Below are 27,192 nucleotides of genomic sequence, written 5' to 3' on the forward strand. Positions count from 1 at the left end.
TTCCATTTTTTTTTCTGTCTCAACCACATAAATCTGATATCACCTTTCTTGAGAATTCTTCTTTAAGGGATTTTAAAAAACAACCAGACAACTGAATAATTTCTTCTACATAAAAGGGTGAATTTGAACTTGCTCATTCTTCTCCTTCTTGGTGTCACAACTTATCCTCATGCAGGCCACCATCAATTGGCATTGGTGCCTGGCACCAATTGATGGTGGATGGAAACTGACTGTCACCATTAGTTTATTATCTTACTGTAAGATTTTCATACCTTCTTTCTGTGAGCTGTCATGGGCAGCTCCTCTCAACACTGACTCCTTTTCTCTTTCTTCTTATAGGTGGCTAATGTCTTCCTGTCCCTAGCACAACCACCTGACCCCTGCTCCCCACAGCAGACAGCCAACTGACTCCAACTCTCCTCTCAACCAGCTAACCCACTCTTTTATAACACCCATCCTTACTGGACACAGCTGTGACCTACTAAAGGCAAGGCTGTTCCTACTTTTTGGTAATTAGTACAGCTGCAACTCCTCAGGGATGAGGTTGCCTTCAGCACTATCTCTATTCTCTCACAATCCATCCTCCACATCTTGGTAAGAACTGGTATGAGTATTTAAAGATATTTCACACCTTCTGAATGAAATGCTGTTTCCTGTGGTTGTAAACATGAGCAGTTGGTCGTCTTCTTATTTACCCCTGTGTTTGCCAAGGGCAGCAGCCTTTGTCTCCTGCTTTGAGGAAGGGATGCTGGCCCCACCTTGGAAAGGGCCAAATGCAAGCCACATCAAAGAGAAGTAAATACTCTTTACATACTTGGCAAGTTCTGGCAGGGGGCAGGGGCAGGGCTGGCAGAAGGTGGGCACTCCCCTGACAACGTCACCAATGAAGCCATCCGGACACTGCTCACAGTGTTGTCCTGTTGTGTTCCTCTGGCAGTCCTGCAGTGGAAGGAGACAGAATGGTGAAAGTTAAATGGAGGTGTTGCCTAATTCAGAAAGAGATCACTTAGCTGAAGACTTGGATGCCACACCTTTACCTTGCAAGGTATTGACAGATTTGGGCAAACAAGCTGACACAGCTGCAAATAAAAATATTATAAATAATTACAATGACCAGCAGCAAGGGTTGACAAGGTGCTGTACAGGACAAAACAGACATATGAAGCTGGAAGGTGTTCATTATAGACTCAGATCCTAGAAGACTTTGCTTGTCTTGCTTCCTGCATATTTTATAGTGATAGAGAACCCATTGCCCAGAAATTATTCTTTGTACAAGGCTGTCATTTGGCTAGAGAACTCTACAGCAAGTAGAATATGATGAGAAAAAGGGAAAAAGTCAATTTTTATTCAATTGATCTTTAAACAAATTAGCCATTAGTGGTTTTAGAACTAAAGGTGGTTTTACTTAGTAATATTTGCTGTAAGGAATAAAATATTTAGTATATGGAAAACCAGAAGGTTACTTTAATTAAGAGCCTCTAAAATGAGAGAATACTAGGAGAAAGTTTGAATAGGAGGAAGGGGAGGAGGAGGAAAGAAATGTACTAATCACAGGGCACGTGGTGAGAGCCAGAAGGCTAATGGAAGGCTAATACAGTTTAAAAAATATTTTTCATTTGTCATTACCCAATGAAAAAATGATGTTAATGTACCACCAGAGAGACAGGAGAGCGTGGGCACTGAGCACTTGAAGTGCTTGAGCCATCCTGTGTCTGAAGCACTGGCAGAGGCCTTGGGTTTGTTTGGTTGTAGCCTTCACTGTGGTTGATCAATTCACTTCACCTTGTTTGTCCTCAGCTCACAACACATGGGTATTAACAGAGTAAATCTGCTACTGGTTTCCAAAGCTCAAATATGACTGCAATGAACAGAGCAGGACAGCAAATGTTGCTCCTCAAATCTACACTTTTCTGTCTAAACTGAAGGGAAGTGATAAAGGGCTCTCTTAGCCCAGATGCCCCATTATCTGAGTGCACTTTTGTAGTTTTTCTCTGGTTAGTGATTATGTAAAAATGACTTTATCTTATTTAGCAAGACAGAAATTCTGTATTTAGAGCCATATTTTTACAGTGATAGAAAAGGTGTCCTTATATTTTATATTCCATTATTTTGCATCTACAACTAAAATGCTAAGTGCATTGAGCCCAAGAGACCTATCTAAAGGCTGGGAGAACACCCTCCCTGCAGCTCGTGGATGATTAGCAGCATTGAGTGACACTGGCATGGTAGTTTGAGAATAGTGCTTTGCTTCTCCATGGATCGTTTTGAGTGGATGATCAGTAGCAGCCTGGCTTCTAAAGGCTTCTATATGAGTCTACAGCATGTAATCATTCATCCTTCAGTACACCAGCAGATTGTCTGATGAGAGAGTGGCTGGGTTGTATTTGCCTGTGTAAGAAAATGTCTTAGGTGGTCCTACTACTCCTCTCTGGCACTCTCACTCAGTGCCAACAATCACCATGAGCATTTTTACCTGGCTTTTACTGTAACTATTAGTGCACACATGAAAAGAATATGAAATGGTGCTTTGAGTGGGTGTGGGGGGTGTGCAGTGTTACTTTGAAATTATTGTCAACACTGAGCTCCTAGACCCATTAGATTGGAAGTAAAGCTGGAACTACTGTTCTGAGAACACAGAACATTTCGTGTGTTGTAGTTCTTCTCAGTACATACACTTGTGCAGAAAAAAATAATGAAAAGTTAGTTGATTCTCTTCAGGCAATAGTACTAGGAGGAGTTCCCCAGCACAAGACAAGCATGTTTGTGTAAATTAATGTAACTGAAAAACAGGGACATGAATCTGCCCCAACTTAATTTAGGAACCTGAACTTGCAAGAAAAGGGTTCCTTCTGACAGTCTTCAAAGGCACCAGCTTCATTAAATTTGCCATTTATGCAGTTTTAGGGAAATTACTTCATCTGAGGGATAAAAAAGTGCAATTTAGGTAGTCTGGACCTTCTCCATAGGCAATAGGTAGCAAATTGGTTTTCTGTGTATCCTTTAAAGTTGAAGAAAGACAGGACCTGCCACAGAGTGGTGCAGAGCACCTGTTAGATACCTAATGCTTGATGGCATGGAGACACTCCAGGGCCAATCAAAAGTTAATACTCAGTCTTGCCTCTTGTAAGTTAGTACAATAACAATCCCCCCACCTCTCCAAAACCACAAATAAAATCCCCCAAAGTAACAGGGTCTTAAATATTGTCTGGGAAATCTGGAAGGGTCCTCCAACTTTGACAGTCTTACTACTTTGGAGATGAAAACAATTATTGTTGCAATGTATTAGGAATTGTCTCTTTGTTTACCTTTTTTCTCCCTTTTTACTTGTCCTTCTGCGAGATAGTCTTTTAACAACTTTTAATGCAGAAGATTGCACAAGGATACATAATTTATATAGGTAAAGAGATGCAGGTGGCTTACATGGCTGTGCAGTCTGTATCTGGAGGTAGATCTGGACTTCTCCTCATATATGCTGTCACATCTGAGGTTACAGAACTGCACAGCATTGCCCATCCCAGCACACCAGAATTTGTTGCTATCCCAAAAATAATAGTAATAAAAACCAGAGCGCATCATAATGACTTGAAAGCCAAGAGTTGTATGTGTTTTATCTTTTCCATCTATGAGGTTTAGGGTTTCAAGTGTTCTCTCTCCAGCTGTTGTGGGCGAGATGCAGTATTAGTTTTCAGAATTTCATATGGAAGAAGGAGCTGAGGCACTTAAAGCAAACATAAAGTATTGTGCAATTTTTCACTAACATAATGACACCTAAGTAAGAAAAAAAAAAAGAAACTACAAAACTAATTTCCTGATGTAGTTTGGGTAAAAATACCCCCTAAATACCAATGTTTTAATTTATAGACCTTGTCCTGTATTAGTGAAGTGGGAGCTGATGCCTTGCCAAATGCACCTGGCCCGCTACTTTCTCATCCCATCACTTGGTGTAGCTAACTGCGGCTGAGCAGGTGGGAGAGCAGCAGCAGCAGCCCCTCCTTGCAGTCCTGGCCTGATTTCCTTCATGCCTCTTACACTGGCTTTGCAGGAGTGGAAACAAAATGCTCACGCATTGGGGGTCACTGTTGCACATTTTCAACTGTCAACTGAGTAGGACAACAAATTTAAAGTTTTAAGTTTAAACATAGCTAATAGGGAGGGAAATACCTGAGAAAATATGTTGACTAACACTAATGTTTTTGACAGTCTCTGCATTCTAATACTGTGTTCTGGTTAGATTTTCAAACATATGTCAACAAGGCTGGATAGATATCTGCAGCCCATCTTTACAGAAAGAAGCAGTGAGCTATAAGCAGCAAGGCTCTTTGTGAAGGCAGAGGTACCTAACGAGCTGGGGAGTTTTGCTAGCTCCCTACTGCTTTTTGCTCATGCTTGATCGATGGTTGTAGATCCACTGGCAGTTCTCCAGACCAGCCTTGGCAACCATGTGGAACATATTATCCTCTTGGGCAGAACTGCCAAATCTGTTCCAACCTTTCCACTCAGCTGTAAACCCAAATGCTTAAACACAAATCACTTACACGACAATATGCTCTATTGTAAAAAGTTCCATAAAAGGCTGGAAAGGATACCGGTGGATTTATCCTCTCCACTGTTAAGATCATTTGGTCTTTCTTGCTCCAAAATGGTCACATTTATTTATTTATTTATTTCCTTATGAGCGTTTGGATGCCTTATACAAAGACCAATCAAATATATGGAATTGAAATGATAACAAACAACTTAGCGATTTCTAGGGAGAGAACAAGAAATTTACCTTCACCTTCTGCTATAATGCTTTCTTCAGACCTCTTTTGTTCTGTGTTTTCTTGCATCAAGGAAGATCTAATCTCCATTTACAGTAGACACCTCATGTAAGACACTGATAACTCAGTCTAACAAAAATTTTGCCTGGATAAACAGCTTGGTATTTTTAAAGAACTTTGAAACTTTCAATCCATTTTGCTGTGTTCTTTTGGAGTCGTTGCCATAATATATTGCAGTCACCTCACACAACTTGCTTCCCTAGACTGTGCAATCAAATTTTGAAGTATGGTAAAGCCCTGTGAATTGTACAGCTTGCACAATCCTATGCAAGTGTGACAGTTCATTGCTTTAGAAAAGCTGTTGCACCTCCATATGCCACTCTTTTCAGATGTGACCATCACAGTCCCTCTCATGATCATTCATTTGAAGACCACTCCCATGTCTGAATTTTGAAATGTTGAGCCCTCAGTGGAGGTGCTCTAAAGAAATAGGTCAGCTGTAGGTTGCTGGTGGGGTGCGGTCTGGGGGATGCTGCAGGAGGTAAAATATTCCTTTCATATCTTCCTGTCTTACCAGCAGCAAAATGTGATGGGCTTTATGCAGGGGAAATGCACATCCCTGGGTCTGCAGATGGCCACTTGAATCTCTTGCAGTTTCACCCAGTTAACATCACATATATGCATGTTTCCAAAATCAAAAGCTAGAGCCTGAAAAGAGACTTCATTTTCTTCTTGTAGCCAGGATTGAGAAAATTATGTTAAAAATCAAAAGTCCAAGATCAGCACAATGAATTGGTGTTTCTTCCCCTACTGGCCCTACATGCATCACCAGATAGTGTCTTTGAAATGAAGCATTATTTGACATCTCTCTTAATATATCATTAGTAGAGCTTACTCTGTGCTGGCTATTCTTCTTCTAACACTTGGGTGATTTTAACAGAATGGACTGTGTGTCTCTTCAGTTTTAGTCACAGGATCATGTGACTGATATCTGTATTGGTTTTATGTGGACATCTATGCAAGAAAGGCTCTGTCTGCAATAATTTCTTCTGTTTGGTTACCTAAGGAGATTGTTGATTCATTGGCTGTGTCATTCAATAAGCTTTTAATGACTCGTGGATTTGATTTGCACTCTATAAATAAGCTGAGAGAAGTTTTGAAACAGAACCTCAAGATATATATGTCAGCAGAAATTAAAGATAAGAGCACTCTACCTTAAGGCATCATTTAAAAGGGTTTAATGTTATTTGATTTTGAATTCAGGGCATAGGCCAATGAAAATTTCATTAATTTGCATGCTGTGGGAACTACATTTGCCAAACTGATTTGAGGGATTTGCATAATATGATGGCCTCAGAGCATCATATGGGGCCCAACCCTTTCTTTTCATCCCTTTTGAAGCAGAGTACTTTTTCCTTTTTATACTGTCTTGTCTATTTATTCAGGTCTTATAGCGTAGTTATTACTTAGACTATAAAAAAAAATCTACCAACCAAACACAGTGTTATTATTATTTTCACGTTATTATAGCTTCCAGCATTGTTAGCAGAGTTAACTTTAAAAAGTGATGGCTTTTTAAATGTTTAAATCATTCCATTATGTTGATAAACATGCAGATATAGAAAACTTTGACTTTGGGGAAGATCAGTTCTTCTAAAGATCTGCTGCTAAAGATGTTTTGTATCTATAGCTCAAGGTTAAGGTAAGAGGTGGTTATGGTGGAGAATCCGTAAGTGATAAAACTTTGGAATGCTGTTGCATCTTGGAAGCAGGGAGATAGCAAGTTCATAATCATGGAAATAAAGGATGACAACAATAATAATGTGGGATAAATTTTATTTTTAACAGCTCATTAAAAACTAACTGAGTGCAGAAAATCTTGTCTAGCTATCAGGTGTGGTGATTTCCACTGAAAGACTTATTGGAGTAGGTGGCCTAAAAATTTGAGATAAGGGAGAATGGTGAGCTCTCCATACCACATGGTCCTAGCTCTTCACAGGAACTCCCAGACAGAGAGATATTGACTCATTTCTGCCCCAGCAGGCTTTGGCCAGATCTGTACATGGCCTTCTCCAGCTCTTAGGGAAGGTTGCTTTTTCCACTGATTCTAATACAAGTCACATTACCAACCATCAAGTCACCTTTTCCTAAATTGAATTAATTCATTCAGCTAACGTGCTTCTTCTGTAATTCAAGTTATATCTTTCTCTCTCTAAGCTTTTCTTCTCCCAGGATTTCTCAGTCATGTTTTGCTGTTAACCAATTTTATTAGTCTTTCAAACTTCTCTGGAAATTTCTGAATCTTCAGGAAGGTCCTGTTATTGCAGTCCCCATGGGCATCTCTGGTTCTAGTTTATGCTATCAAACCTTTAAATCTCCTTTTAATTCTGCACTTTTCCTCTACCTTTCACTTTTATTTCACTTCAGCATTTTCACTGTTCCTTTTATTCAGAAGTAAATGACCTGAGCTTAATGGCTTTTAAAATCCTCCCAATAAGCTATCAAAGGGCAATTTAACCTCAACCAGTAAACTACGGTTTAGCTTTTAGTTTTATTCCTTATTACCTAGCTGGTTCCAAGAGAAGAAACACCAATCAGGAATGTACATTTACTTTCAGATAATTTCTTCCTGATACTGTAAATTTTCTGGTTTTGTTTGTTTGTTTGTCTTGAACCCTTGACTTTAGCCATATTTTTGTAGAAGACAGGAAACAGGTCTTCTGTTGTGTTCATAACCTGAGGGAGGATATAATCACTTCCAAATTCATATATTCTACTCCAGAAGCTCTCTGGCAACCAGTCATCAGAAGCAGACCTGTGACAAGCTCTCTATCTTGTTCCCAAGTCTTCCATCAGAAGTTTCCCCTTGGCATCACTGCAACTTGACACTAAAGGGACAATGATCCTATGAGCCAAACCCTTGTGCATGTGAAAGAGAATACCTGGGAATGCCTGGCAGTCTAAAACCACTTTTGAAAATTTAATATTAAAAATGAAGCCAATATGTGTTCTGTAGAAACCAGCCAATTCTAAGCACAGTACAATGGCCAAGCCATAGTAACTTTTCCTCTGCTGAACAGCTGCACAGTCTTCTTCCCACAGAAATAAAAATGGTAGGAAATATGCCATGGAACTTGATTTGATGTATTTGAATAACTGAAAACTTGATAGTGGTTGCAACAAAGCAAAGTATGTGAATATTATGAGTCCATTTTATGAAGAGATAAAGTGAGGGCAAAGGTTTATGACTTGTCAAAAGTAACACATGGCAGAGCAAGGGGTTCTGGGCTCTTACAAGCTGGACTATTTACAAGCCTGCAAAGAATATACTAGTGCCTAGCTCTTGCTATGTGGTTTAAACCACATTAGCTTCCATCATTTTTTTAGTGTATTAGTGCCCTAATTGCCTGCTAGTATTTGGGATTAGTTTTACTGGGCTGATTTTTGCTCTGGAGCTACAAATGTTTGACTACTATTACTAACACACAGCTTTCTGTATGAGGTGATTTTGAGTCAGATTGAGCATATGGGAAATTGTAACAGTACCTTGGAATTCAACACACTCTTCTCCTGGTGTATTGTTTCAACCTTCTCATGTTGTTCCTTCGCAGCAGGAGCATACAGCTGAATTGCTATGGGTAACACATGTATATACACTCCCAGGGGTCACTCACCACTGTAAATTGTTTATATTATACACAGCACTGTATTCATAAAGGGGAGAAAGAAATGTGTTTGAATTTATATTTTTTCCAGAGGTATACAAAACTCTTTCCATATTTGTGATGGACTAAAAATTTTCCACATGCTTACTGTCACAAATACTGCATGAGGGAAGTGTTTTGAATCTGCAGAGATAATTTAAGTGAGAATTAATTTTGGCCAGGATAATTCATGGCCTTGGCCCTACTTATGTTCCTTCTTCAGCAAAAAGCTCCTGTAGTACAGACACCGCTTTTGCATTATATTGAAACTGAGCATTGGTATTAAAAGTCAGACAATCAGAGAACAGAGGAATTCCTTACCACACAGATTCCAGATCCATCAAGGCATCTGTTTGCATTACCATTACAGTTGCAAGGAGAGCATTTTCCTGAGCTGGTACGATAAAATCCTTCTTGGCATCCCTGCAATGAGAAAAAAAGTATTTCCTATGCATATGTAGCTGGAGAGTTAGGTTTGGTGAGAGGAGAGGAAAGCAAGGCTACAGCCATCAGGTCTCCCCAGAGCACACTGCACAACCCTATCATAGCAGACCACACACACACTGCTGAACATGAGTCTGTGTTTTCACTCTCTGTCCTGGTGCTTGATTTTTTGCCTTAGAGTGTTAAAGCTGTCAGCATTCCTGCCTGCATCCTGTCCCTGACAAGCTATGGGTGTGGAGCTGGCAGATTCTTACTGCATGTTGTACTACAGGATGAGTTAACCAGAAACCATAATCCTTATTCGGTAAAGAAGATGTATTTATAGGGAAGGAATAGCTTTTACTGAAAAAGAAAAAGGAAAGGAAAGGAAAGGAAAGGAAAGGAAAGGAAAGGAAAGGAAAGGAAAGGAAAGGAAAGGAAAGGAAAGGAAAGGAAAGGAAAGGAAAGGAAAGGAAAGGAAAGGAAAGGAAAGGAAAGGAAAGGAAAGGAAAGGAAAGGAAAGAAGAAAAGAAAAGAAAAGAGAAAAGAAAAGAAAAGAAAAGAAAAGAAAAGAAAAGAAAAGAAAAGAAAAGAAAAGGAACTTTAGAAAATGTGCTTTACATCAAAGCTTTGATGAGATTTGGATGAATAACCTATGGGAAACAGAAACAGATCTACAAAGATCAATGCCCTTTTGAATAAATGTGTGTCTTTGCCCATTGTATATAATTTAGTAATTTTGATAGCTTACCAAAATTAAAGAGAAATTGTAAATATCTGGATCACCTTCTTTTGAATAATAATTAAAGCAATAATATAAAGAATCAGAAACACAAAGCTATTAAGGTGACCTCCAGAGACTGAAAAAAAAAAAAAGAAAATTAAAGAGGATAGTTTTTTGTTGTGTTGTGTATAAATTCTTGTTCTTCACTGAGGAACTTCTCCCTCATTATGCAAAGCTGGTGAGACATACACAGGCTGACCTCAGGAGCAAACTCTGTTAGCTCAGGTACCCTGTGTCACCCTGCCCACCCTCTCCAGTCTCCCTGTGTCACATGTATTGTGCTAGATTAATGAATTTTTGGATCCTAAATATTTCACTCTTGTCTAAGTCTTGCAATATTGTTGCAGAGCTGATATGAAGACCCTGGCATGTCATTAGCACTCCAAAAATTATTTGCCACACCAGTGATTTACCAGTGAAACAGTGATGTTTCTGCTATCACTAACAAACAGGATCCCTGAGGTGGCTATCAGAGCTTAAGGTATGCCAGATTTTCCTGAAGTATTTTTTGCGGCTCTCTGTACAGAACTTTTTGTATTCTGTGACTCTTGAAGTTACCTACCCTTGAAAAAAGTGGGAAAAGTGTAAAGTTCATGTAACTCAGAAGCGTGTGTGTCTTCTTGCAGTTGTATGAGCTGAGAGGCTTCTTATTGTTTTGCACTGATCAAATGATTAGCTTTCCTTTGTATCTTCCTATTCCTTATTTTCCTGGGTTGCCCTGAAACCAAGGATGAGGTATTTTTCTGCACTGTGCAGAAAAATAGCTTATCACCCATAGCTTCTCATGCTCAGCGTAAGCCATGGCAGAACAGCAGGTATTATGCAGTACCAAATGCAGACCCACACAGTGATATCTCCCCTACCCACAGAAACTGGCCTCTGAGCAGTAGTGCCAAATGTCCCTGCTGGTGGTCAGGGCTATCCAGCCCTGGCACCATGCTATGGCCATGCCACTCCTGGGACCTGCACTCGCATGTCTGCATCAGGCTGTAGTTACAGCTGTGGAGCTCTGGGTAGCAAGAGCCAGCAATCCTGAGTCTCGTCTGTGTGTTAACTTCCATTCCCAAGTGTGGCTAGGTTCAGCCAGACGAGATGCTCGCTTAGAAAACAACATATCAGGAGATGACTAACAAGAGGCTTTAAAAGTGAGGTTTAGAAATGAATCATTAGTCCAGTCTTATCCCAGAGAGCTCTGAGAAGTAGAGATGAACATAAATGGAAAACTCAGTTGCCTTTACCATTCTTGTGCACAGAATTTTATCTGGTTTGTTTTGGAAACACTTTCTTTGATAATAGCTCCTAGGCGGCAAAGTCTTTAGACCACAGACTCTTTGGGACGGCAGAAATACTGTCTATTTCTACTGTTTGTTTCTTTCAGTTGTTTAGTCTTTACACAGCGGTAGGACTGGCTCCCGCCAGACTAAGGATTGCAGCTCAGTGATTACACCACACACTGTGGAAGGGAGACAGTTAGTTTCTAAATTGAAAACAGATTCTTGTCCCAATGTCTGCCTTTGCAATATTTCTTTCCACCCATACAGATCTAAAGCTTGTTATATTCTCTGATGAACAGAGCTGGTGGGTGGTCCTAGCTGTGTTCCTCTAGCGTCTGCCCAAAAGCTTTCTTGGTTTTGCAGGTCTAAGCAGAATAATTTTTTACTTATGACAGTGAATACAGACAATGGAAATGTAGGAATGCTTGTAAAGGTGTCTATGAAAATCCTTTAGTCAGCTGTAATGATAATCTCATTTATACTTCAACTGATGGTATGCATGCACTGCAGCCATGAGAGAGCTTCTATCTAGTCCACACACCAAGCAGTAACAAGTTAGTGCAGGTCAGTGCTACATCGTTGTTTTAGCGTTAAGGGCAAGGGCTGCACAGACTTTGCTAAGGTCCACTGGGAACCAGTTTATCTCCCATTATTAGCAGACACACTTCTCAGTTCTTTAAGACATCTGCCTCAAGTCTGGGTCCCTATATTTTCATTGTCAGAGCCCCTCTTCAAAATGAGATGTGAGGAAGTCATCTGGGTATTTTTTCACAGCCTTTCCCCCCCATGTTATTCAATTAATCACAAAAAACTTGGAAGGTGCTGATGCTCACTGTTTTAAAGTAGTACTTTAAACCATGGTTTGCATCAATGTAAACCAGAAATGAGATATTGACAATCAATGGTATGAGGGACAAGGGAATGAAGGGAAAATGGGATCCAGATTTCCTTTGGGCTCTGAAGTTTTCTCTGGCATTCTCAATTATTCTGATATATTTTTGTTGCTCCTTGCCCTACTAGTGATAATGGAGTGATTGGTTCCAGAGTTTGAGCCAACATCATATTTACAAAAAAGAAGAGTCAGAGTGTTGAGCTAATTGAGGGATTCAAATTGCTGAATGTTCTGGGAGCACAAAATTATTGCACACAAAGCAGAAACGGGACTGGAAAAAAATGGAAATACCCTCCCTGCAAAATAGTTATGTAGGCAATTGAGTGAGGAACATTCCCGTCCACTGTCTGTTTCTGAATGATGAAGACAATTAGAAGTCCAAAATGTTAGGTCTGCATTAGCAATTACATCTTCACAATTATTAGATATTTTATTTCCCTGAGGGACAAAGTTTGTTCCAGTTCAAGTTGAAAAGTCCAATCCAATCTTGGCCTTGCTGATCTCCTGAAAATCCCTGCACCCCTGGGGCATTAATTCCCCCCTCCCGCCCCGCATCTGGATTTAATGATTACATTACTTAAAAACAAGAACCAGCTGTGTGCTGAAAGTTCTGGGGAGCCTGTAGTAATTTTCTGCTTCTTCTGCACCCAGACCTTTCTGCTGGTCTGAGTGCAAGATGGGACTGAAGGTGGAAGACAATTCAGATACACAGAGCATGAATTTACTCCCATATTATATTCAAGCAGCTCCATAAATTTCATTGTAGCTGTTCCTGATCTGCATCTGCAAACTGAGTGCAGAACCAGGTCTCCCATTCCTTCCCTGCTGCCAGCTCGCAGGAGGGGTGCAGCTGTGCTGGGGTGGGTGTTTTGCTCTGAACCTGCCTCTTCTGGTTTGCTTTCCCCAAAAGAAGAGTGCTGTGCTGGTTGCTCACACAGAGCATTCTCAGCGGTCACATCTGCACTGGCCAGCTGAAGAAAGGCAAGGTGTGGTTTCAGGCCTTGATCAGGGCATGGCATCTGTTAGGATGTGCTCCCAAGAGGCAGTTTTTATAGGGCTACCCTTCTCTGGGCAAACATGGGGGGTATTTCAGCATGTGGACACAGGCTGTGTTATCCTGTTTGACTAGGAGGTCCCAACACTGCTTTATTCTGTACTTCAGATGTAGCCATTGACTCTCTCATCTAATGGTAAGAAAACATGGCATGTATCTTTGGTTAGTACTGGAACTTGTGACTTGTGTGTATATAAACACACAAAATATCTCTTCCACTATAAAAGGCTCCCTTGGATCCACACCAGTGCTTGTTATTTCCAGAGTTTCCTCCCAAGTGCTGAGGTACACAAAAGCATGTGTATTCAGGGCTAAATGGTTGGCATTTATAGACATTTAGTGGACATTTCAGCTTGTGTTACGTCCATGATACTATTTTCAGTCTTGGACCAGGAATCCCATCACATCTGGTCCAAAACAAGCCCAGAAGAAGAAGAAGATGGTGCTGTCCTCCAGGACCATTGTAAAAGAGGAAACAGCTGGTGCACGTGGGGAACTGAATCTAAGGAACAGCATGCAAAGTGGTTGCCATTGCACATCAGCTGCCAAGACACTGCTAAGTTTAGTGCCAGTAGAGCCTTGTTTGTAGCTCCCAGCAGTGTTATGGTCTTTGCTGCTAGAGAGAGCATCTAAAGGTGTGCTTCCTTCCAGGTCTGAGAAGGATCCACAGGGAGCTACATCGATGTTCAGGCATGAGGGAAAGGTCAACCATTATGGTATTACTTGGGAGAGAGTCTCACTACTAGAGAGAAAGGTCTGTTCAGGATAGTAAAAATGAATGTGATCTGGGCACCGCTGAGCCTGATGAACTCACGGGCTCGTGATGAAATGAAAATTAACGTAATTAACATAATATTCCAGACCTATCTGCAAAAATACAAATAAGTTCTATCCTGTATTGCAAACACTGTGCTTTGTGTAGAAGGATGATATTTGATGGCAAGAGGAAAAAATGCACATTTTCTTAGTTTCTGGCAGCCTCCACACATCTTCATATGCCAAGAGGTTAGATAAATGACTCTAGCATAATTTATGATATGCTATTCAAGTCTTAGAAACTGTTCCTGATCATATTCTTTTAGCCTTCAGTGGAAGAGAATATATAATTCTCATTACCTGCCATCTGGTTTTGGCCAAGTACACACATAGCTATCTCTGGTTAAGCTGACATACCACAGTTTGTTCACCTGCTTTATCTTGATTAAATTTAATTTGCCATGTAGTTTAATCTTGAAAATATACTTGTGAATTGCAGTTTTCATTTTTCTGCAGCCTGATCTCTTCTGTAAAGGTGGTAAAAATATTGTCAAAAGACATAAACCTAAGGAAGTCATAGTTGGAGGAGTGTGAAATCTGGCCTGAGAGGCTATCTCTCAATCAAAATATTTATGGACAACTGCAACACACATTGTGAATTATTTGCATAATAATATTTATCACTCGACATTGATTGATTAACAATTTTGGAACTGTAGGACCCTTAGAAGTCCCCATTGTCTCTTATGGAATGAAAGAAAGGAAAGAAGAAAAAAAGAAAACAAACTCTATTTGAGCATTATGAAGCTTTGCTTCAGAACACAGGGAAAAGAAAATAGAAAAATGTTGCTTCTCTGATATGACAGCCATCATATCAGCCATAGAAACCTGTAAAAGTGGGACACATGGATAATTTAAGTTCATGTTTTCAATGCATGGATGGAAACAATCAGACAAATTGAGTGGAGCAATGTCCCTTCTTGACAGCGTCACATCAATGTGTAATGTTTATCCATCTGGAAGGAACAGTTTAGACAAACAGAGGTTTGGGAATCAAAGTTATATCAAGTTGCTGAAACTCTACATTTTTTATCATATGTAGATGAGTGAATACTCCAAACCACCTCCATTCATTTTAAAGTCTTTCTGTCTAAAGCAGAGACCAGTCTGCTGGAAGTACATGGCATTACCATGGAAACATCAGCCCTCTGCTCCTTGAGGACATTTCCAAACCCAACTCAAGCATGCTTGCTTTTGTTTATTTGTCTTTATAAGCAGTATTTGAAATTGGCAGCTTCAGTTCTGAGGCCTTTTTGAAATTTGTTTGCTTAGGCCAACTTGAGATACATAGCTTATTGCCCTCCCTAAAAATAAAGATATTTTCCTGCTTGAATATCTCCCAGTACTTTCATTTATGTAATTGTTTATTAGAAATAAGAACATTAGAGAAACAAGCCTGAGAAAGCAGTTGTCTACTGTACATATGATGTTATTTCAGTTCCTCTGGCTTCCTCAGAACAGGCAGGACTCTTTTACAAAGAGATTGCTGGTTTTGATCACCTATAATAAGGACTTCACTTTCAGTCCTCAGCCAAGAGCTCACAGAAATCTTGCCAAACATTCAGCACTCAGCCGGTCTCACCCAGCATGTCTGTGTGAGCCCTGAAGGCAGTCCCAGGCTGAAGCCCCAAGGAGCTCTGTGCCCCAGGTGCAGCGCTGAGCCAGCACAGCTGTGGCTGTGCTGGTGTGAGGGCGAGCTGGCCTTGGCAGCTGCATGCCTGTGTAGGAAGACTAAACCACAGCAAGCTGGGAGTCATCCCCATGGACATTTCCACATGGGATGCCATTTGGCCAGAAGCCAGCTGGACACCCGTGGTATGGTTTGATTTCTTGTATACGGAAACACACCTAATGTAGTCAGCTGTGCCTGCTGCTCCCTCCCAACAGCGTAGAGGGACGTGAAGGGTAGTTTGTGTGTAGGTGCCAGTCTGTATACAAAGTCTGTGAGATGAAGCCTATTGCACAAGTCAGATGTGCTATGCCTTGTAGAAATGTCCAGGCTGCAGCAGCTATGCCAGAGATCTGGCCAAACGGCTGGGCCCTGTATCCTTGGAGAAGTGCAAAGTCTCCTTAGAGTCTGTTCCACAAGTCAGTATGTTCAGGTAGAGAAATTGGATGGATATAAAGGAAATCTTGATGTCTGACAGACACAACCAATTGTCTACATATGTGCAGGGAAGATCTGGACTAGAAAGAATGATCCTATTCTAAGGACACCTTCTGGGTCCTTCCAAAAAGCACACTAAACATACTCCTTTGCCAAACTGGGATGTAAATAAACTAAGTGTTTGAATCCTTGGACATCTTGTCTTAAAACCACTCTGGGCAGGCACAAAATCTATGACTTATCATGCTTGGAAATCATTAACTACAAAACTGTCTTCTTTATCTTGGACAGATACACAAATATACTTCCGGTATTTCATTCACCAAAAGATACTGAGGACAGATATGTGACTTTCACATCTGCTTTTCAGCCTGGGACATAATTGACTTCCAGTGCATTTAAACACGGAATTTTAAAATCCAGTCTTCCAGTTGTAGACTGATTTGACCACTTCTTGCTCCCTAGGAGCAAACTAATAGACATTTCAAATTCCTCAGGTCAAAGATGTGTTATTCATAAGCATCGACAGAAAGATTTAGTTCTTCTTCAGCCTGCTGAGGAACTTTATGCGAACAGAAAGAGCTGTGATAACACTGCATCCCACTCTCCTGACCCTCCTGCCATTGGTGACCTGCAGAAGAAACCTCTCTCCATTTGTTGCCAAAATATAAAATCCAGCAGATGAACAGAAAGCACTGTGTGCAAGTCCAGCTCAGTGTCAGCCCCTGTTCTGGTATGCAGCACACCCAGGAGCCCTGGGGTCTTCTGGGCCATCTTACACAGCCAACATGCACTTTATTGATCACAGAAAAGGTGCTTAACTGCTGGAGGTTAAATTTTAGGTTGAGAATTCAGTATGTGTAGTTTTTAGGAGTATCTTTTCACTGCATGGGGTTTCAAATCGTGTGGGTACAAGGGGATGGACAAGGGTTAAGTGGGGGAAAAGGATATACCTATATTTGCTCTGCAGGGCCCTGCTGCTGGCTGACTTGTTCTGGTTTTGGCCCTGGTCCCAGAGGACTGGATGGACTTGCATGTTCACTAGAAAACAAATGAACTGCACTTGCTGCATAGGGTCAGCAGACAGGAAAACCTGCTCTCATTTCTCCTGTTTCTGAATGTGTAGGCAGCTGCTCTGAGCCCATCAGGGATTGAGTTTACCAGACTGATAAGGTGAGTATTAATTAATGTGCTTTGGTGCTCTTCACACCTAGACTTTTCCACAGTTTTGGATGAAGATCTCAGTGGTGCCAACTCACCAGTTCTTGCTGAAAACGCTTCGAGACAAAATATTGACTATAGCTGAGAAACACTGCTAAGAAAATTTTGGGATGCATTTAAAGGTAGAACTATGCTGTTTTTATGTGCCCAGGAGACAGTACATATTTTACAGGTACACGTATGATATCTGAGCAGTGTGCATCTGCAGGTAATCCATCTTTCTAATTTAGCCTAGCTAACCATGAAAGGCTGGCTCACCACGTTTCTTAACTAGGAGACAGCAAACCACTGAAACCACCACAAGATGCTTCCAGATGCCTCTTCATGGTTCCTGATTGCTATTTTCCAAAAGAGCAGGATCGCCAGAGATAACTGCATGAAAACAGTGGTTGTAATATTATTTTCTATTTTGAGTGTTATTTGGCATTGCTTCTCTTCACGGTTTTTGTTCTCATCTGTTTGACACGTGAACACCAGACTGTTCACAAGATCATCAGCAAAGTGAAACCAAAAAATGCAAAGCAAAGCTTTGCATTTTTTCACATAATACCTGGTAAGAAAGAAGCTTGAGATGGTGGTCTTTCTCTCTCAATAGCTGAAATGGTTGAGATAACAGATGGCTGTATTGAAACACTTTGATTTTTATTGCTTCTCCAACAATGCCAACCATGGCAGGGGGGTTGGGATTATATGATCTTTAAGGCCCCTTCAAACTCTTAACATTCCATGACTCTATGATCTGAGGGATCCTAAACTGTATGACTCGGGGTAGAATTTCTCTAATTAAATTTTCTCTGCTTTGTTGTGTTCTGAGACACAAGGGAGAAAGTATTTCTAGAAGGTGTCCTTGGCCTCTTTATATACAAGTACTTGATGAAAGCTCTGATATTGTTCTGACTGTCATTCATACTGCTGCCACATTTTTACAATAGTAACTGTGTAGTTGCCAATCATCTGTTTATTAATTTCTTCTAGACCTTGTTTTCCCAAAATTTGTATGGACTTGAATTTGCCAAAGGAGAAAGAATACTCCTATGGATAGATATTTGTGCAGTTAACAATTTCCTCAGAAGCACAGTGAATACTTGCAGCAATGAGGGGTTTGATGTAGAGAGTATGTTCCAATAAGTCTGTTTGTATGTTGTGAGGCATTGATTAAATCCATGGCTTCTCAGTTTGTATTTATAGCTCACCCTAGCTTTTATTTATAGGTTACCTTTTAGTCTTGTCTATATTATATGTCTCTCTTGTTGGCAACGAGGCTTGAATATAATTTAAACAGTCTTACAGTAAATGCCAACCAGATTAGATGATTGTTCATTGGCCCTTCTTGGGGGAGGCCTCGGTGTTTCTCCTGGGCTGTATCTATTAATGGAACAACTGAACATTACACTGAGGGGTTTGGATCTCCACCTGCCCCCATTGGCTCCTACAGCCATTCCGTTGTTGCCTTGTTTACTATTCATGCGTATGTCCTCCCTGTTCTGCTTTCCATTTGTCCTCCTTCTCCTCTTCTCCTACCTTTGCTATCCCTGCCTATCCCTGCACCTGGTCTCAGCCACTCACACACTTTATTACATATGCTTCACCTCTAATCTATAAACACCTCCAAAGCAATAGTTTCATTGTACTGTTTGAAATTAACATAACAAAAATATTCCCTCTCACTAAACATCAAAGAAACGAATTACCTTGTTTCCGTGCACAAACTGCTCTCTCTCTCTAATTATGTTCATAAGAATACTGGGACTCAAGAAAATACATTCTTCTGCTCATGTCTTGTGTGACAATGAACATTACTCTTTCATTCAGTACCTCAATCAGTAAAATGGAATAATGACCACAGCCATGCAGAATCACAGAATAGCTGAGGCTGGAAGGGATCTCTGGAGGTTAGACTGGTCCAAGCAGGGCTGCCTAGAGCCGATAATCTGGGACTATATCCAGATGTACCCAGTGTAACCCGTGGCAGAGCACACAATGTAATCCCAGTGTCCTAGATGTATCCAGTGTACCCTGCAGTGACACTCCTCAACAACTTCATGTCTTTTAAGAGAACTGCTCAGAACCACCAGGAATACTGAATGTCCCCATGTGACCAGACATTTCTGGTAGTTGTGTTTTGCTTGTTCCAGCTGTCTGCAGAGAATGTAAAGCTGTTTCTGGACCCAAGACTTTTCTTAATGCAGTGCTGAAAGAATGTTTTTGGCCTTCAGCTAAAAAGGCATAGTTTGAAGACATTTTGATATGTAAACAGCACTGCTTGGCATTGTGTTGCCTTCCCCATTTTCCCCATCATTCTTTCTTAGGGTTAGACCTCACTCTTGTTTTTGAGAGTGACCTTTATGAGTGACCTGCAATGATTTACTGCCAGAGCTTGCCAGATATATGAAAAGGATTTGTCAAAGAGTATAGAAATAAAAAACTACAGTTCAGTGATAAAATTTCCCATGAAAGATTCAAACTAACTTTGTAAGGGAGCTTTTCAGATATTTAAGGAAAATCTGTTTTTTTTTCATACAAGGAAGGAAACATGAATATGGAAAAATCTGTTTGATATAGTTGTTTTTTAAAAATATCATCTGTGGCATTTGTTTCTGTTAGTTACAATGATTAAAGCATTTTTTTTCTTGTAAAAAAAAGCCAAATTAAGAGCAGGAGCTCTAACTCAAGGTACAAAGAACATTAATTCTGCTGGTAACTTCCCCTTTATCTGTCCTATTATTTTCTCTTAATTTATTCCATGCATCTTCCTAGACTAGATTTTGGCTAGGGATGAGATTTCTTTGAGTTTTTTCAACCACTGAGGTAAACTATAACTAATTTTAAAAATAAAATGCCCTGATTGTGCCCTTTCACAGAGCTGTCATGTTTCACTCTAAGTTATCATTTGAAGAAATAAATGGACTTTAAATTCCCAGACCATGAGTAATAAATTCAAGATTGCCTTTGTGCTTGAACATATAAATCCCTACTGAGTGACATTTCAGAAGGATCTTTGTCTTCCCCTGGAGAATGAGGCCCTCAGAAGTTCAAAACTGACCTGTTGGCCAGACAAGTTCTACCATCAAAGTAATCAGAGAGAGAAACAGACAGTTCTGCTCTCCACCATGAGATACCCCAAAACGTGCAGGCAAAAGTGGACATCTGCTATGCAATTTTATTTATTATCTGTTGATTTTTTGCTAAATTTATCTGAGCTTTGAAGCCTTGCAAACTAGAGAATTAAAAACAAACAAGCTTGTTTAGCAGCTTCCCCTAGGCCTCCAAGCTCTATTTATAATTCTATAAGCCTTCATTACCTCTGGTCTACAGTATCAAATTCTTCTGAACAAGAAAGGTCACATTCTAACTATTATTACTGAAGAAATGAATTCAGTGTGTGACATCACAGCTAGACAGTTAATTACCCCATTTAATAGGACACTACAGCTGTTAGGGAACTGTCTGCATGCAAAAAGCTACTCTATAGTATTTACCATTTCAAAGGCAGAAGCTTCATGCAAATTAGCCTTTTGCATTTTCAAATTTATTTTTAAAACTGTAAACATTCCTGAGAGGAACACATTTTTTAGCTTAGTCTCCAAATCAATGTTTATGATAGTTTTATAATAGGCACCCTAGTGTAGTCCATTAAATCCCTATATTGTTCTTTTAAATTTCTGACATTGTTAACTGTGAAATGTTTATTATTTCCAGTATTCCACTGATGTTGTAAATTAGAAATTAACCAGAAGTTGGTGAAGAGATTTGGGCACAATGTTTTTTTTATCCACTTATCTTGACAGGTATCTCAGTTCTAATTGCATTTAATGAGACTGCAAACTAACGTAATTATTACAACTAAAGTAATTATTACACAAGGTTTCTGTTTTGTTATTTAAATTACAAATGTAAAAGCAAATTCTTTCCTGCTTAAATTGTCATTCAGTAGAGCCCTCTAATATTTTTGCATATTGTTATTTTTAAATTAAATTCTCACATGAGATAGGTTTGATAAAAAACCTCAATGAGTGCATTTGCCATAGATCTGGGCAAATTAATGGAGTATTCTGGATAAGTGATATGAAATGCTCATTAAATCTTCAGCAGTGTATTTTTGTGAATCTGAGTAATTTGAATCTTCAGACACCAAAACAACAATAAATAAAGCAGTGACACTGGTTGTGAACATACAATCTTTTTTCAGTAAATGAACTGCTTAATAAGTGGTGAAACAAATGAAGCATAATTTTCTGTTACCAGTGTCCTTTCTGCCATTCCCTGTGCATGGGTCTCAATATTGTTCCTTTTTGCCTGCATTCCCAGTGATACTCCCACCTGAGAGCACAGGGCTGGTCTGGAGCCAGGCACATCATGTCTGGCCAGTCTGCAGCTGCTAAAGAGTGCTGATGATTGAATTTAGTCTGGTTTTCCCACTGCTGCTGTGTTTAGCAGCGACTAAACACTAGAAGTTCTCCATCGTTTATATATACAGAGGGGTTGAGCCCTCCTCAGAATTTACTGGAGAAGTTGTGGTTGCCTTAAGGGACACAGGAAAAGACACTAACTTCATAAGTTTTTAACTTGAAAACTCCACTTGCTGACTTATCCATGACAATTTGGATTATTTATGTATTATCTGATGAGTTATCAACTCATCAGCCTCCAAAAGCGAAGTTTATTTTGGATGATAATAAAGGACAGGTTATGAAGCTGGTGGAAACCTTCTTCTCAAAAGTTTTAAGTGCAAAGATCAGAGATGATTAAAACTAAAACTAGCAAGACTGAAAATAGTTACTACAATTCTTGATAAAATCTGGCTAGCAGGAAGACATTTTTTCTGTAAAAAATATTACCTTTATTTCTCCCTATGGCATGGTAGAGCTGGCAGTCAGAGAGACAGTGAATATGGCTAATTGCACAAGGGGAAACCTCCAAATCAGTAAGCAAAGCAGAGAATGGCATGCAGGAAAAAATGACAAGGAACCCTTTCCCCAGCCCACTGTCACTCTGTTTTCTGATTCCTTGGGTGGGCTTGAGCGTGCCTCCACTGCAGCAGTGACAGACTGATGGGGACTCCCAAAAACAAGAAATAGCTGAAAGCCAGATGGCTTTATGCAGAACAACAACATTATCTATTACCTTGACTAAGTAATTGTATTACATTTTTTTAAAATTTCCTGTGTTGAAAAAGTTTCCAGACTGTTATCCCTTTCCCAGTTCAAGTGGAAAACAAACTGCCATTCAGCAACAGAGATGGGGTTGGATCCAACATAAACATATCTCAGCTAGGCATTCTCCATAGAACTGCACAGTCATTTTTTCCATATACAGTGGGAAAGACAAAGCCTCTGCTTAAAAGGCATTCTCTAAAAAGGGGGAGGGCTAAACTGTTTTAGCTGTCTGGAAATTGGCTAAGAATCAGATATTAATACCAGTCTCTAATTTACTTATTAGTACTGCCACTGAGTGAAAAACTTACTCTTACAGATGCTCGCTGTTGGAAATAGAAAATCTGCACTTGAAAGGATAGCCAGTTGATTTTCCTCTTTCAAAAAATGCCAAGTTTATTCAATTTACAGGAAAAGGGATAAACCTATGTTGTTTCCTCATGAACCACCCTCCACCCAGTCCCCACTTACATGAAATGTACATTCTGAGTCATTGAGTCTCTCAGATAAGTGAGACATAATCAGTTGACGAACTACAATACTCCCTGAGAGATTCATAGATAGAGACAAAAATTTTCAAGGGACGAAGAAGAAAAGTGGGCTTTAAAGCAAGTACTAATGTGCTTGTGGGACAGTGTTAATACTGAGATGGTAAATCTCAAGCTTCAATTTCCCTACTTCCAGATTTCTAGTATTTCCTGGTTTGATTTTGCATCTCTTTGAAATGTTGGAATCACAGCAGAGAAGAGCAGTGATCTGCTTGACCAATAGTCATAGCATCAGTGAAAACCCTGTTAGAAAGAAACGCAAGTCAATGTGAAAATCTTGAAAGATGAAGAGAAAGAGCTTTCATCCATCTCTGCCTCCTAAGAGTAGCCAAGCTAGGACAAGACAGACAGCTGCTGGGGATGGCTGATGGGAAGATCCCAGGTTTCTGGGCAGTTCTCAAAAACAGGGTTTTCCCCCTGGATTGTCTTAGCACTTTGCAAATGTGTGGGAAGGGAGTAAGGCAGCTCAGCATGGTTAATTTTTACTCCATGCCATACATTCAGGATGAAGCTGGGCAGAGCCTGTGCTCTGAAAGGAGAGAGGAAAAGCCAGGGCTGGGGAGAAGGGGTAACCTGCCTCTATCTCTCAATGCCTCTGGGCTTGCTTCATCATAGACATAGTCTGATAATGAAGAAATAAATTTTCTGTTGGTTCAAAGAAAGGGAAGAATTGATGCATCAAGAGAAAAACAATTTCTTTTCTCATCCCTCACAGAAATCCATCACCAAACACCCTGAATTAGCTGACGCCTTGGAGACCCTGTCGAGCCTCTGCAGACTATCCTTGCCATTGACTGGAAGTAGAGAGCCACAGAAAACCACAAACTTGCAAAAGGCTGAGCAGGGTATGCAAATTCCCCGACCTAACACCATGTCTAGACCTCCAATACCTGCCCACATCCCTCTGAATGGATGGATTGGTGCCAGGTACTGGCAGACCTTGCCAACCTTCAATGGGCCAGACTGTGTTAGCCTTTCTGGGGTATGAAGGATTCTATAGCCAGGGTAGGGAGGGTTATGTTATATTTTGTCCTGCCAGATTTTTTTTATTATTATTTTCTTTTTTTTGGATACTGGATCTGGACAAATGCTTCCTTCCACAAAGTGCTTTTGTGGAAGGGTCCCTGGAGCCAGGAGTGGGGAGCATAGCATAAGGGAGTCACGACTGGCAGGCTCTCTGTGGCTCTCCATGGGCTACCATCTAGGCTCAGAGGTGGAAAACCACAGTAGGAAACCATAGGACATATTGGCATTGCATTAGCCTCGGCAGAAAAGTCTGCTAATCTCTCGCCACTTGGAAGGTTTTTCATAAAAGAGTAAAAGATGCATTGTAGGGTGGTAACTGGATGGTAACACAACTCAGAAAGCATCTGGTTTAGATGCTGGTTCTATGTAGCCACTTTTCCTGTAGCTACACTGGCAGCAATGGTCAAAGATTGAATGAGCTAATTTTTACTCATTTTGTTGGGTAGGCAGAGTCAAACAGTGGTTCTGACTATTACAGTTTTAGTTAAAAAGTCTATTTTTACACAACATATTGAAAGTTGTTCATCCAGGTAGAGTCTTTTTTTCTGGTAATTATTAAATTAGGTTTCAAATTAATTATATTTCAAATTAATTTGAGGTGTTTCAAATTAATTGAGGGAACTCTCATGTTCCCTGGCTTCCATATGTCACGACCTGAACACATCATAGTTGTTCTTACAGTCTTGTAAAGTTGGAATAGTAATTTCTAAAATATTTTTCACAGCCCTCTTTCATTCTTTGACTCTTGAATGCTGTGGGTTTTAGCACTGTTTCTTGCTGGTTTGTCACAAGAAAAAAAAAAAAGTAGTTCTAGTATTCATGAAGTATTTATTTCAAGAAAATAACTATATAAAGAGTTGCAAAATACAGCTAAACAGGAATGACAAAGCCAGATCATATTTACTGTATTTTAGTCAATCTGTTTTCATTGTCAAATAAACACTTTATGTATCCTGACTGACAGTTAGGAAAATCTCTGAGATTTTAATGACAAAGAATTAGATTTCAAAAACTTTGCAGCTCTAACAGCTTTGTGTACAATGCTATTCAGCAATTGTTGAATCTTGCATTAGGATGCATAACCCAAACATCCCCAGCTCATGGTGGTGTGTGAAAATGGACTGGGATCAGATCCAAACATTCAAGAGGACCAATTAAAATATAAACCCCAAAGAATCTATATTTTGGTGTTTGAAATCTAACTCCAGAAGCAAGTTGTAAATTATCAGTGGCTGCTTATATACTCAGAAACTAGACCTCTTTTACACAGCTCTTGAACACTAGAAGCTCTAATTGTTATCAGTTTAAATCAGGCCAAGTTTTCCTTCAGAAAGCAATTCTTTCATTTTTTTCTCATGCCCCCTGGAAAAACTGGACTTTTAATTCCTTCCTCGCTTCCCATGTTGTGAATAAGAGTGGGCATAAAATGCCTTTTATTGGTTTTCACAGCTCAGAGTAAGCTTTAGGTCACTTTGCTGGTACTTGCCCAAAACTTTGTGGGAATACACTCAGTGGAGTTTAAATTTTGTTTTCTGGTGAGTATTTTATACATCTTCTTGAAATGAAGAAAACTTCCAACTATGCATCTGCTCTGTCTTGTGCTTCCATTTGCTTCAGCCTCCTATGATTCAAAAGGTTTGGAGACTGGTGGCACTACTCCAAGCAGCTGATTTTCATTAAAGTTTTGATGAGAAACTTAAGTTGGAATCACAAACATCTGCAGTAAAACTTCCTCCCCACTAATAGATGTTTCTCAGAACATAACGTTATATCAGAAAAAAACAGCAGTTAGAAATCCAAATTTCCCATTATAGGAGTTAACCTAACATAACCTCAAGGGTCTGAAGTGAATTAATTTAAAGATCCGCTTTTTAAAAGTATATGCAGTTCACATTAGCTTTAAAGAATATAAAGGTTCCTGTCAAGCTAAAACGCTTTTTGGCTCGCACCTCAGGATTAGGTCTTCTGCTGCTTCTTGTTGTACCAGCTTGTTTTGAACAGATTAATTCTACAAGCAGGGATCAAATTGTGGTTTCTCTCAACAGTTTGCAAGATTTTCTGTTCCAACCATTCTGGGGGAAAGGAGTGAAGACAATTTGGTGATATTTTGAGTCTTTGTTAACAAGTGGCTGGGACTTATGGTTGCTGTCAGTTTATATATTTAATGTGAACCATTTTAGAGAGGTAAGTTTGTCACAAGTCCCATGCTAATCATTGCTTATCACTTTAGAGAACCAGAAGGCAAGCATCTCAAATAATGCTTCTTGCGTTTTATCAGCAGCTGCTGGTAAAAGTCAGGTGGGAAAAAATGATTGTCAAGCATGTAATTTTAACAGACAAGCTCCATCAGATAACTTCTGCCTCTTACTTTCTCTTATAGTAAATGGCTAATTTTGACTTGACTGTGATAATTGTTTCCTTTAAAGGACTTTTGCCTCTCTGCCTTTCCCCTGAGCCAAAAACACTGATGCTGGAAACAGTTTTCCTCTTCTATCTGTCCAACAATATCATGCCTTCCTTCAGTCTGGGAATTGGATTCCTGCCCTGTCCCAACTTCTTTTTTTTCTTTACTTTTAAGACTCTTGATTATCTCATTCTTGCTCTAATTTTTTCCTCTCCTTTGTCTTTCTGCTCTAGTTTACTTCCTTTCCCACTATTTACTTCACTTCTTCTTTCCAAGGAGGACATTTGAGATTATCTTTTTTTGGCTTGGCAGATGTCTCTACAGAATGTCTGTCTTGCCTTTCTTCCCCTAATCCTTCCCACACTCATCTCCTATACTGGTCTCTGGCCTCTTGTTGTCCTGTAAGGAACTTGCTTCCTAATGGGGAACAAACTCTGCACCTATATAACTAAAACCATTATATCAGAGAAATTTACAAACACAAATGTTGACAGTGGCAGGCTTCAGACCCAAATGGTAATGTATGACCTGCCTCTTAGTTTAGAGGCACGTGTTTGACAGTGGGACATAACTGTTCTCAGAACTCCTGGTTTCCAGTTTTACTGTTGTGCCTCACCAAACCTGGAAGTGTCTCACCATTCCCTTTCCTTCTGCTGTGTCCAAGCTAGTGAGTGGAATACTGAAACAAACATCTCTGATGTTTGTCACTTGCTTATCTGCTTTCATTTGATATCTGCCTCTTTTAAGTCTTTTGCTAACATCTCTCACAAATTTTCCTTACAAAATATTTTAATCTATCCTACAAAATATTTTAATCTATCCTTGTTTGGAAAACCAATCTCATAATTCACGCCTCCAACTGCTGTTGGGTTGCACTGATGAACTGAATCCAATGCTCTGCACTCACTCTTTTTCTCTCTGTCTTCCCATAGACATCAAGATTCAGCTCTGTAACATCTCCCACCTCCCCTTATTATCTTTGTGAGCCAAGGAACTTAATTTTCCTAAATTGCACACAAGTACTTT

The 27,192-nt window shown here is 39.9% G+C and overlaps 1 protein-coding gene across 2 annotated transcripts in view; it reads right to left on the reverse strand.

Moving 5' to 3' along the window:
- Nucleotides 1–27,192, reverse strand: part of LAMA4 (laminin subunit alpha 4) — a 97,839-nt gene that overhangs the window by 66,500 nt on the left and 4,147 nt on the right. For both annotated transcript variants that reach the window (XR_010997203.1, XM_068184280.1), the window contains exons 2-3: nucleotides 8,786–8,887; nucleotides 815–939 (exon numbers count right to left, since the gene is read on the reverse strand). Coding sequence is in view for 1 of the 2 variants with exons in the window: in XM_068184280.1 (XP_068040381.1) it covers nucleotides 815–939; nucleotides 8,786–8,887 (227 nt within the window). In the remaining variant the exon portion in view is untranslated. The remainder of the gene's footprint in view (nucleotides 1–814; nucleotides 940–8,785; nucleotides 8,888–27,192) is intronic.

This window comes from Anomalospiza imberbis, chromosome 3, assembly GCF_031753505.1.
Source record: "Anomalospiza imberbis isolate Cuckoo-Finch-1a 21T00152 chromosome 3, ASM3175350v1, whole genome shotgun sequence".
In the NCBI taxonomy this organism is placed as follows: Eukaryota; Metazoa; Chordata; class Aves; order Passeriformes; family Viduidae; genus Anomalospiza; species Anomalospiza imberbis.